We start from the raw sequence: 12,703 nt of genomic DNA, 5'->3' as shown, positions 1-12,703 counted from the left end.
GAAGAACTACAAATGCCATGATGATCTGGACAAGACTGCCAAATCGTGCCAAAGCTAAGAATCTCTGGATTAACTATTTAATGTTAGCTAAATGTAGTAATGTATAAATTGGCTACATTTCTTTAAATGGACAATTCTGTGAACTGTCTTATGCAGGTTTAAATTGACACAATACCTGTTAGCAAAGGTATCAGCTCGAGATGATGTGCATGAGCTTGCAGGGATTTGTAGTTTTGCATGATGTCTTCTTTGATGCTAATTATCATTTTTAGATTCTGAGAGTAAATAGAGCAAAATATATTGATAAATCACCTTGACCAAGAGAGATTCACATGGTTATCAAAACGTCACGCCACGGTAAGCCTACACAAAACAAGCCCTTATTTGAAGTGTTTCTAAAATCCCCTAAGGGAAAAATGATTGAAACCATTTCCCTTTTTGACCGCTAGGTTTTATGCAGTCATATTCATGGCTTAAAAGGTGTGTGGCTTTCAGTTAGTTAATTCCCCTGATAGTGAATGTCATTCCAGTGAATCTGTTCTGTTATATTTCACCAAATCTGACTAACCCAGTGCACTGCTTGCTATGAATTCTATCTGATGGTGTTTGCATATTTAGGTAAAAAGACAAATAATGTTCTGTTTGGAAAACTGACAAGTAAAGAGCATTCAAAAAATAAAAAATTATATTTTTTGGCTCAATCTAATTGGTTGGGCCTGGTTACCCAGTGGGTGGGACTTGTAATATTTTCTAAACTTATGTCTGGAAAATGACACTGCTCGTTGCCCACCTGTGCTCTGTTACCCTGCCTAGGGGTCTGTACTATTTGGCATCATGGCCAGATTGATGGGTTGGGAGATGTGTATCTTGTTTGTTTCCCCTTCTACCTTTGCTACAAATCTATTGTATATCTCCCTCATAACTTTTTGAACATTAACCTCTATCTCTCTCTCTCTCTCTCCCTCCCTCTCTCTAGGGTGTACCGGATTTAGGGCCAGACAGGAACTGGAAAGGTATTGCCATCTCTCTGCTGGTCATTGTGGTCGTGCTGTCGCTCATTGGACTGGCCATTGTTCTTCTGTCCAAAAGTAAGCGCCTGGAGTAAAACATTGTTTTTTGAGAAAATCATCAAAACTTGCAGTATTTTTTTAAGCATTTACTATTAACTGAATTTTAAAAGACCTTGGTTCTATCTTCTCACCATTCTCAATTAATGCAGTTTTACAAAACAGACCAAGAGCTACCTGCTTAGAATTTAGTCTTCCAATTTAAAACTAACACCTTTCATTTAATCCCCATTGACATGAAAAATATCTAAGTTAAAAGTGTAACACTCCATTGCCCTTGCACATGACAGGATTTGAATGCTTGATGTGAATATTTGCATAGGTAATTAAATATAAATATTGTCACAACTTCTGATTATTACTGCTGGACTTGATTAAGGTCAAGCTGTCTCTCCCCTGTCCGTCCTCTTAATTCATTAGACCATTTAAATGGTTGATTTCATATAAATTATGATTCAGATGAAGGACTTGCCTTGAGGTTCGGATTATCATACCTGCTTTTGCTTACCACTTTTATTCACAATATAAATTCCAACCTTGGATTGTATCAATGTCCTTAGTAGTAATTGTTGCTGTGTGAGTCACTTGAAAATCTTTAGGGCCATTTACTAAGCATTTGAGTACAAGTCATTTGCATGTCAACTTTCAGACCCATTTTGTGCAATTTCTTCGCAGATGACGGCTCCAAGTCTCTAGGCACCCAGTTGACCCTAGATGACCTCTTTCAGCGAGAGTTCCAGGTGCATGACCCTGATGCCAAGTGGATCAATGGTAGGTTTATGTAGTGCACCCCACATATTCATAACTCTATATAACTAATGTTAATCATGTTTGATATGTTAAACATATACATACATATCTACAATACCGGTCAAAAGTTTTAGAACACCTACTCATTCAAGGGTTTTTCTTTATTTTTACTATTTTCTACATTGTAGAATAATAGTGAAGACATCAAAACTATGAAATAACACACATGGAATCATGTAGTAATCAAAAAAGTGTTAAACAAATCAAAATCTATTTTATATTTGAGATTCTTCAAATAGCCACCCTTTGCCTTACTGATAGTTGTACACACTCTTGGCATTCTCTCAACCAGACTCATGAGGTAGTCACCTGGAATGCTTTTCCAACAGTCTTGAAGGATTTCCCACATATGCTGAGCACTTGTTGGCTGCTTTGCCTTCATTCTGCCGTCCAACTCATCCCAAAATAAAAATAAAAGGAAATAAAACCTGTTATGGGAACAGGTGTGCAGCGAGAACAGGTGTGCATCGATAAAATTCACAACAATTAAACAAAGCCGGTTGCCTCTGACAGTGTAGTATTTGTCAAAAATTGTATCAGATTAAACTATGATAAAAAATATTTAATAGATAGATCTCCGATCCGATATTCAGTGTCAGACAGCAGTAGAGACAAAACCACAAACATGACAAAAGAAAATGAATACAATACAATAAACGCCATTTACACAGTGTTAAAATAATTATGCTTAAGTCATCATCATTCATCTATAGTCATCAGAATCTCAGTGCAATAAAACACCTTTTGCCAGCTTTTTATAGCAGCCGTTTTACGGTCTCCTGACCAACTGTGCTATTTTGTCAATTTTTTCCCCCTGATCTGAACTTTTTTTGTACATAATGTTTCAGCTATAATTTCCTATGACCAAAAATAGCTTCTGGACATCAGAACAGCAATCACTAACCTCGATTTGATTTAGGATTATAGGTCCAGGCCCAAATCCCCGACACTCGAAGAAGAGTTGACGAGTGGAAAAACCACCTCTCCCCTCCGTTCTTTTGGTGAGCGTGCAATCACTAGTGAATAAACTGGACAAGTTCCGTTCGAGACTATCTTATCACCGTGATTTGAAGAACTTTACTATCCTCTGTTTCTCAGAGTGGTGGCTGAAAATCTAGCTGAGCGGCCTTTCAGGTTATGTCGACATAGGACTCGCTTTACTGTGGATATGGATACTTTTGTATCCAGCATCTTCACAAGGTCCTTTGCTGTTGTTCTGCGATTGATTTGCACGTTTCGCACCAAAGTACGTTCATCTTTAGGAGACAGAATCCATCTTCTTCCTGAGCGGTATGATGGCTGAGTGGTCCCATGGTGTTTATACTTGCGTACTATTGTTTGTACAGATGAACGTGGTACCTTCAGGCATTTTACATTTACGTCATTTAGCAGAGCGACTTACAAATTGTTGCATTCACCTTATGATATCCAGTGGAACAACCACTTTACAATAGTACATCTATATCTATTTTTTTTGGGGGGGGGTTAGAAGGATTACTTTATCCTATCCCAGGTATTCCTTAAAGAGGTGGGGGAATTGGCGTTTGGAAATTGCTCACAAGGATGAACCAGACTTGTGGAGGTCTACAATTATTTTTCTGAGGTCTTGGCTGATTTCTTTTGATTTTCCCATGATGTCAAGCAAAGAGGCACTGAGTTTGAAGGTAGGCCTTGAAATACATCCACAGGTACACTTCCAATTGACTCAAATGATGTCAATTAGCCTATCAGAAGCTTCTAAAGCATGACATCATTTTCTGGAATTTTCCAAGCTGTTTAAAGGCACAGTCAACTTAATGTATGTAAAAGTCTGGCCCACTGGAATTATGTTACAGTGAATTATAAGTGAAATAATCTGCCTGTAAACAATTGTTGGAAAAGTTACTTGTGTCATGCACAAAGTAGATGTCCTAACCGACTTGCCAAAACTATAGTTTGTTAACAAAATATTTGTGGAGTGGTTGAAAAATACGTTTTATTGACTCCAACCTTCCGACTTCAACTGTATATTTTCTCATGTGAGCATGGTCATGACAGTGAGCTGCTGCACAGAGAATATGGTTTTGTCTTAACACAGCCCTGCCTTCCCACTGCTGTGAATAGTAAGCCCTGCATACTATTCTCCTCAGTCGCAAGGCCTGCGCCCTAGGTTCGGCTGCAGCGTAAGACTGCATCCCTACAAGTTTGGCCTGGTTCAGGGGCCCAACCTGAGTTTTGGCAGATTGCTGCGCTGCAGGGGATCCCCAAGGCCAGCTTGTTGCCCCTTCCCAGCTGTGATTTGGTGAGATGCAGGAACCAATGGGCTGCCACAGGTCCCAGGTCTGCAGGGTGGGTAGAAGTTGAAGGCTTCACTTTCTTTCTGCGCATGTCACACTTCTACCACATGGTGGCGAGTTTTGACTAGTCGCCGTTGGCTATTAAAAATAGAACCCAGTAGAAAATGGGTGATTTTATAGCGAACTGAAGCTTGTCTCCTCTCGTAAAAATAGACAGCCATAAGTGTGTAACCACGCACGCACATGAATTCTCCGCTATGAGAAAGAGCTGGCATCAAAGAGAGACACTTTTATCGAAATATCAGCCCTGTGCTCCTGTTACGAGGGGACAGAGAGTGATGTCTTTCTGGAGGCACAGTGCTGTCAGGCACGGAGTGGGGACAGTACTTGTTTGCGACTGACATTTAACTCATTCAGCCTCACTTTAAACATAGAAAAGGTGCAGAGGAGTGAGCTGTAACTTGGAGGGCACTTGGATAAGTAAGCACAAAATAGACAGTCTTGTTAGCTAGCTGGTGTTAGTCATGAGGACCAGTTGCGTGGCCTAGGCTTAGCACAAGTGGGTACTCTGTAAAACCTCACAACACTCACGAGACTCATTAGAGAGCTGCATGAGCATGTTAGTTTCCGATTGAAGGGGCCATAACTCCAGGGGAAAAGCATTGCTTGAACAGGTATGCATGTGCTAGTCAATGCTTAGCAATGAGTATTTTGGTGTTAGCTAGCCAGTGTTCAACTAGCTGGCTAATAGCCTAACTAGCTAGCACCACATTAGCCAAAGACAACCATGAAGCTTAGCTGGTCAGTTTAGCCAATGAAAAGCATGTGAACGTTAGGTTACTAAATGAGAGATGAAAGCTGGCCAGTAGTAGCTGGCTTTTCAGCATTGCTGCCTGAGCTAGGTCATTAGATTTCTCATGGCTAAAGGCTAGCTGAAGTGAGCACTGTGAATAAACGCTATAGCTGTGAGGCTTGAGGTGACGTTAGCTATCTTCCAGTGCGTTGTTAGAATTTGGGCTGAAAAATCTCCCATGACCCTAATGCTGTGAGGCTCAAATGGTCAGTTTAGTCAACACAAACAAGTGAACGTAGGTTAAACTAAATGAGAGAAGGGAGCTAGCAATACTATCATCTGGGCATGTAGGGAACTAGTTCCCGAGTTATCTAGCCATACTAATGTAACCGTATGTGCAGGTAGGAATAGCTTACTTTCCAGCGAGCCAGTCACCATAAGCTAGCTTGTTAGAAGCCTCGCAGCTAATGCTAGCTAGGGTGACATTGTAATGTGCTGAATGCACCGAGGTGTCTGTTTAAATGACTAGCACCACCAAAGGTCTCTTCACAATCCCCAAGTCAAGAACAGACTATGGGAGGTGCACAGTACTACATATGTAGAGCCATGGCTACACTGAACTCTCTTCCACATGAGGTAACTGATGCAAGCAATAGAATCAGATTTAAAAAACATATACAAATACATCTTAAGAAAAAGTGGGAACTGTGAAGAGACACAGGCACAGACACAAATACACATGATAAGACACACACTCTATACACACATACACATGGATTTTGTATGGTAGATATGTGGTAGTGTAGAGTAGTGGTCTGAGGGAACACACAATGTGTTGTGAAAAGTTTTATGAAATGTAATGTCATGTAATATTTTAAAGTGTAATAAACTGCCTTAATGTTGCTGGACCCCATGAACAGGATCTTTAATAAATACAAATACAAATGTGCAAGCTTGCTAGCAGCTACGGTATGCTATCTGAAGGAAACCACGTGGGGACAGTTCGACTTCGGGAAGGTATTCTCCCACGACCGCAGAGCCGTGAGGCTAGCCAGTCGGTCTAGTTAACACAAATGAACAAATGTAGGTTAAACTAGACCGTTAGTGGTAGATGATGGCATTCTGTCATTGCACCACACTATCACAACGGGGAGTTAGAACGCTGATCTATCGGTAGTCTAAACTGTGGCACAAATTGACTATCTGTTTGTAAAATTGACAGCTGTGCCATATAGATTGCAAAAAAGTTGGGAAGAGATTTCGTGTACAGATTCCATGGCACATGGTTTATGAATTGATACGCAATTTTCCATTCCTCCTGAAAGCCCTAATATTAAAATCAGTTAAATGCATTCCCTCCGTCGCCCACATGCACTTTAAACATTTGGACAATAAAGCTTTACAGCATATTGAAGACAGAAGCCGCCTCTTAATGAGTTCCGAGAGCCGATCTGTTATCCAACAATTATTATTATTGTTATTATTAACCCTGCATTATAATTATATAAAAGCCACTTATATATTCTCACAGACCAGAAAAAAATCCTTTTCATAATGTATAATCAGATGCGTGCTGCAAGCTTGATTTTTTTTTTACTTACTATATTATGTATTGGATCACAAAAAATATAACTTTTACATTACCATGTAGTTTACCAATAGAATGGACTGACGGGGAAGTGGACATACTCAGTATACATACTCAGTATACAAATACAATAAATTATCTTACTCCAATTTCTTACTACATTTTAATATAAAGTTATCAAAAATAGTTAAGATCTTGCTACCATGGAAAGGAAAATACTTGTCTATTTGTGGAAAAATCACCCTGAATAACTCTTTAGTCATATCACAGTTTACCTATTTGTTTATGGGTTTGCCTACAACTAGCGACCTATTTAAATTATATGAGCAACAAATATTCAATTTCATTTGGAATGGCAAGCTAGACAAAATTAAAAGGGCCTATTTATATAATGAATATGAATTCGGAGGGAAGAGATTATAAATTACTTCATCAATTTGAACCTTTATCAAGTGGAAGGGGGAAAAGTAAGGAACTTGTCTGTCGGCCCTGCATTAAAGACCAAAATTGGTTAAAGAAACCTCTTTGGGCTAGGTGGGACACTAGCCAACATCCTGTGAAATTACAGAGCGCAAAATTCAAAATACAAAATTAGTAATATTAAACATTCATGAACATACAAGTGTCCTAGATCATTTAAAAGCTTAACTTCTTGTTAATCCAGCCGCTTTGTCAGATTTCAAAAAGGCTTTACAGCGAAAGAATACCATGCGATTATCTGAGGACAGCGCCCCGCGTACAAAAGCATTACAAACATTTTCCAAACAAGCAGAGGCATCACGAAAGTCAGAAATAGCGATAAAATAAATCACTTACCTTTGAAGATCTTCCTCTGTTTGCAATCCCAAGAGTCCCAGCTACATCACAAATGGTCGTTTTGTTCGATAAAGTCCTTCTTTATATCCCCAAAAAGTCAGTTAATTGGCACGCTTGATTCAGTAATCCACCAGTTTCCCTCGTTCAAAATGCATACAAATGAATCCCAAAAGTTACCAATAAACTTTGTCCAAACAAGTCAAACAACATTTCTAATCAATCCTCAGGTACCCTAATATGTAAATAAATGATACAATTTAAGATGGAGAAAAGTATTTTCATTATAAATAAGATAAATAACGAAGTGTGCGAATCTCATCCAAGCACGCCACAATACTACAGTCAAAATGGGAGCCACCTGGAAAAACTACAAATTCTAGATCATTAAAAAAAAAAAAAGCTTGAAACTCTTTCTAAAGACTGTTGACATCCAGTGGAAGCCCTAGGAACTGCAATCTGGGAGGCATTACTTAGATTTTCCCATATACAGCCATTATAATGAGTGGTGAGCGCAAAAAACAAAATCCGGATGGATTCTCCTCAGGTTTTCACCTGCCATATCAATTCTGTTATACTCACAGACATAATTTTAACAGTTTTAGAAACTTTAGAGTGTTTTATATCCAATACTACCAATTATATGCATATCCTAGCTTCTGGGCCTGAGTAACAGGCAGTTTACTTTGGGCACCTCAGTCATCCAAACTTCCGAATACTGCCCCCTAGCCTTAAGAAGTTTTAAAGAAAATGGTGATAAATAAATTAGATATTTTTATTTAACTAGGCAAGTAAGTTATGAACAAATTCTTATTTACAATGACTGCCTAGGAACAGTGGGTTAACTGCCTTGTTCAGGGGCAGAACAACAGATTTTAACCTTGTCAGCTCGGGGATTCGATCTAGCAACTTTTCGGGTTACTGGCCCAACGCTCTAACCACTAGGTTACCTGCCGCCCTGTCATCCAACGATATATACCAGTTTCGTTTAAGGACAAAACAATTGACAGCTGTGCCATATAAACTCAGCAAAAAAAGAAACATCCTCTCACTGTCAACTGCGTTTATTTTCAGCAAACTTAACATGTGTAAATATTTGTATGAACATAACAAGATTCAACAACTGAGACATAAACTGAACAAGTTCTACAGACAGTGACCAACAGAAATGGAATAATGTCCCTGAACAAAAGGGGGGTCAAAATCTACCGTGCCATATTTTCCCTAACAAAAAATCCCCTTGGGTTTTGTTTTTCATTTTTCTTGGAATAGAAACACCATAATATTAATCAGATGAATTAAGTTACATTTCTTAAAATCAATCTCATATACTATGTTCTTACAAAAAAAGGTTTTAAATTCTCTAGTACAGCCAATATTAAAAACAGTCAAATGTTTTTCAAAGACTCCCTCTGGAGGTCAAACTAGCACTAACTAGCATTAATGGAAACAATGGCTGATACTTAAATAATGTGCCATAGAATTCTGTGGCAGCCCGCCAGCTGTGCTGGTGTGGTTAGCTTGCCTGGGGCGTTCATTTAAATCATCCAGAGGGGCCAGGAGTGGTTCATCTTCTCCACATGGGCATGAAATACTTAAGCTGCTCCGGCAGCTAAGCAAAAACATGAAAGAAAATAAACTCTATTACACTAATTTTAACCTTATATCCTGAAACAGATTCAATTCAAGCCCTATTGAAGCCTTAAAGGCAAAACCGAGTCTTGAAAGATGATGGATGATAAGGTAACGTTGATACAATCACTGTTTACATACCACCAGCGGAGTGTAAATTAATCATACCACCAGCAGAGAACAATGTTAGAATACAGTAATCTATGGGAATTCTTGATCAGTTGGGAACCAGCACTCAGTTGTGAATCGTTCCCTGCGCATACATTCGGTACACCGTAGCCAGAACAGTATGGGATGCACCATCTGCAACAATTAACAACTCATGTCCAGAAGATCAGAAAGGGATTTCATTCATTATGTTCAAGCTTGCAAATCACTGCTGCTTTTGTTTGTTTGTGTTTACAGTATGTGAAGACTGTTGTTGCTGAAGTACTGTATTTTAGCACTGTCAGGCTATGGCAAGTGTTGGAAGCAATATTGCAGATATGAAAAATGTCAAACCAATTTATAACACTCTCAAATGTATGTATAATTTCATGCGGATTCTGAAGGAGACTTTCTTCCCAAAATATAATGAATAAAGCATCACGAATACCATCTTTCATGACAAAGCACTCCTCCCCTTCTGAGTCTGTCTAAGAGTTTGAGTTTGGCTTGGCTGTCAGGTTGTCACTTTAGTCAGTATCTCAGTCTTCTGACAGGCTAGGAATGCTGCTGTCTTCTTGCAGTCACGCTCTGTTCTCCACTCCTAAAAGATGGGGCCTTACTATTCATCCTTCAATTCCAAAGAGCACAACTCACGGCAACCTGAGTGTAAACCCCTGATGTACTATTACATTCTTAGCCGATTCAGAGTTCATTTTAATGCACGATGCTGTAATATTACATTTACATTTTAGTCATTTAGCAGACGCTCTTACCCAGAGCGACTTACAGTAGTGAATACATACATTTCATACATTTTTTTTTTCTTTTTTCGTACTGGTCCCCCGTGGGAATAGAACACACAACCCTGGCGTTGCAAACACCATGCTCTACCAATTGAGCCACACGGGACCACCCGTGTGGCTCAGTGTAGAGGAGTCAGGCGCAGGACTGCAGATATGAGTAATAAACGTAATTTACTCAAATATTCACAAATACAATGCAATAATTCGAGCCCACAATAACGGACCGTATTACAAACAAACAATCACTCACAAACAAACATGGGGGAACAGAGGGTTAAATAATGAACAAGTAATTGGGGCAATGAAACCAGGTGTGTAAGACAAGGACAAAACAAATGGAAAATGAAAAGTGGATCGGCGATGGCTAGAAGGCCGATGGCTAGAACGCCGCCCGAACAAGGAGAGGGACCGACTTCGGCAGAAGTCGTGACAGATGCAGTTTCAAAAAGTTTGTTTTCCTGCAAAAAAGGTCTCTATTTTCTTAAAGGCACAAAAGAAGAGCACACTATAAAACATGTATGAGTTATTGCTGGAAAGTGAAACCTTGTTAAGAATTCTCTGTGAATTCTCTGTGTATTCAACAATTTAGGTTTCGTTGTTGATCGAGGCTTGAGTTTGACTTTGCCAATAGCCATACCTTGACCCATCTAGCTAAGGTATATCACGCCTGTCTAAAACAGCAACCATGCATTTTGCTTTGAGCTTTAGTTCATAGACTTTGAGACTACAGACCAAATTGCAAAAAATATCATAGCAAAGCTCTTGCAGATGCAGAAGTTGTCTTACACTAGTTTAAATGTTCAAAACACGGCAAAGGCTTTAAACCATATCACATTAAAAGATGTCGCTGCAGTGGATAGTGGCCGTTTTATGGGCTCCTGACCAAAGCTGCTATTTTGTGAGTTTTTTATGCTGTTTTTTGTACATAATGTCTCCACCATCAGCGGTGGACGAACATCTTGGAAGAGGGTATGCTGACTTCTTCCTCGTGCTCAGGGAAGAGCGGGAGCTGATATCCTAAGGAACACTCAAAGTGCGAGAGACCAGTGGCCGAGCAGGGAAGGGTAGTGTATTCCACCCACACAAGTTGCTGGCTCCAGGTGGTGGGGTTGGCGGAGACGAGGCATCGAAGAGCTGTCTCCAGGTCCTGATTTTTCACGCTCCAACTGGCAGTTAGATTGGGGATGAAAACCAGACGACAGGCTGGCCGACGACCCAATAAGAGTGTAGAACGCCTTCCAGAACCAGGACGAGAACTGAGGACTACGATTGGAGACCATGTCGACCAGAAGTCCATGGATCCAGAAGATGTGCTGCACCATGACCTGAGCCGTCTCCTTGACTGAGGGCAACTTGGGAAGGGGAATAAAATGGGTGAAGGGGAATAAAATGGGTGGCTTTAGAAAACCTATCCACCACAGTCAGGATCGGAAGAAGACCAGAAACAAAGCCCAAGGGAATATGGGACCAGGGGTGGTGAGGAACAGGGAGTGGTTGAAGAAGGCCAGCAGGAGCTTGCTGCGGAGTCTTATTTTGTGCACACAGTGCAGGCGGTGACGAATGCCGAGACATCAGGAACTATGGAAGGCCACCAAAAGCGTTGTTGGATGAAAGCCAGGGTCCGATGGGAGCCTGGATGGCAGGTCAGTCTCCAGGAATGTGCCCATTCCAGCACTGGGACAAACATCTGGTTAGCTGAACGCTGCACCTTACGGACCAGGCTCTCTATACCCCAGACGAATGCAGCCGCTAGACAGGAGGTAGGGAGGATGGTCTCGAGGGCAGACGGAGTAGCCCTGGGCCTATACAAAAGTAAGAGTGCGCCAGGCTTCACATTCTTGGACCCTGGGCAGTAGGAGAGAGTGAAATTGAAACTGGTGAATAACAGGTTCCAACGAGCCTGCCTAGAGTTGAGGCTCTTGGCGGTGCGGAGATATTCCAGGTTCTTATGGTCAGTCCACACTAAGAATGGGTGTTCCACCTCCTCCAACCAGTGCCTCCACTTATCCAACGCCATCTTGAGGAGTTCTCGATTTCCCTGTCAGCGGTGGTAAGACGATGGGAAAGAAAAGTACAGGGGTGCAGCTTATGGTCCTGGGCAGAACGCTGGTACAGGACGTCCCCCACTCCGACATCCGAGGCATCGACCTCCACCACAAACTGACAGGACGGGTCCAGATGGATTAAGATGGGGCTGTAGGGAATCAATGTTTGAGGTTTGAGAACGCCTGGTCAGCTGCTGGAGACCACATGAATGTAACATTGTGAGAGGTGAGTGCTGAGAGGGGGGAAGCCAGGGTGCTGTTATCCCGGATGAAGCGGCGGTAAAAGTTAGCAAACCCAGGAAACATTGCAACTGCACTCTGGATGTGGGTTGAGGCCAATCCACCACCATCCTCACCTTCTCTGGCTCCATCTGTATGTCCTGCAGCGATGACGTATCCTATGAAGAAGATTGTGGAGCGATGTATTTCACACTTCTCAGCTTTAAGGAAAAGCTGATTCTCCAGGAGACGTGAAGGACCTGTCGTACGTGCTCTTGAGCTGAACGGGAATAGACAAGGATGTCATCGAAGTAGGCAAACACTCACCAGTTCAGCATGTCCCGAAGCACATTGTTGACAAGAGCCTGGAACACAGCCCGAAGGCACAACCAAGTACTCTTTGTGTCTGCTAGCCATGTTAAAGGCTGTCTTCCATTAATTTCCTTCCCGTATCCGAACCAGATGGTAGGCATTTCGAAGGTCCAACTTTGAGAAGAAGGTCAATCCCTG

General features: G+C 41.1%; 1 protein-coding gene across 1 annotated transcript in view; it reads left to right on the top strand.

Moving 5' to 3' along the window:
* The first annotated feature begins 203 nt into the window (after window positions 1-203).
* The window catches only part of LOC123729587 (inactive dipeptidyl peptidase 10-like), a 202,867-nt gene continuing 190,367 nt past the window's right edge, over window positions 204-12,703 (top strand). The window contains exons 1-3 of the mRNA XM_045704877.1: window positions 204-227; window positions 977-1,088; window positions 1,743-1,838. Of these exons, the coding sequence (XP_045560833.1) occupies window positions 204-227; window positions 977-1,088; window positions 1,743-1,838 (232 nt within the window). The remainder of the gene's footprint in view (window positions 228-976; window positions 1,089-1,742; window positions 1,839-12,703) is intronic.

The sequence above is a fragment of the Salmo salar genome, chromosome 21 (genome assembly GCF_965601325.2).
Source record: "Salmo salar chromosome 21, fSalSal1, whole genome shotgun sequence".
NCBI classification, from domain to species: Eukaryota; Metazoa; Chordata; class Actinopteri; order Salmoniformes; family Salmonidae; genus Salmo; species Salmo salar.
The sequence above is the reverse complement of the archived record's forward strand: the minus strand, read 5'-3'. Positions and strand labels throughout refer to the sequence as shown.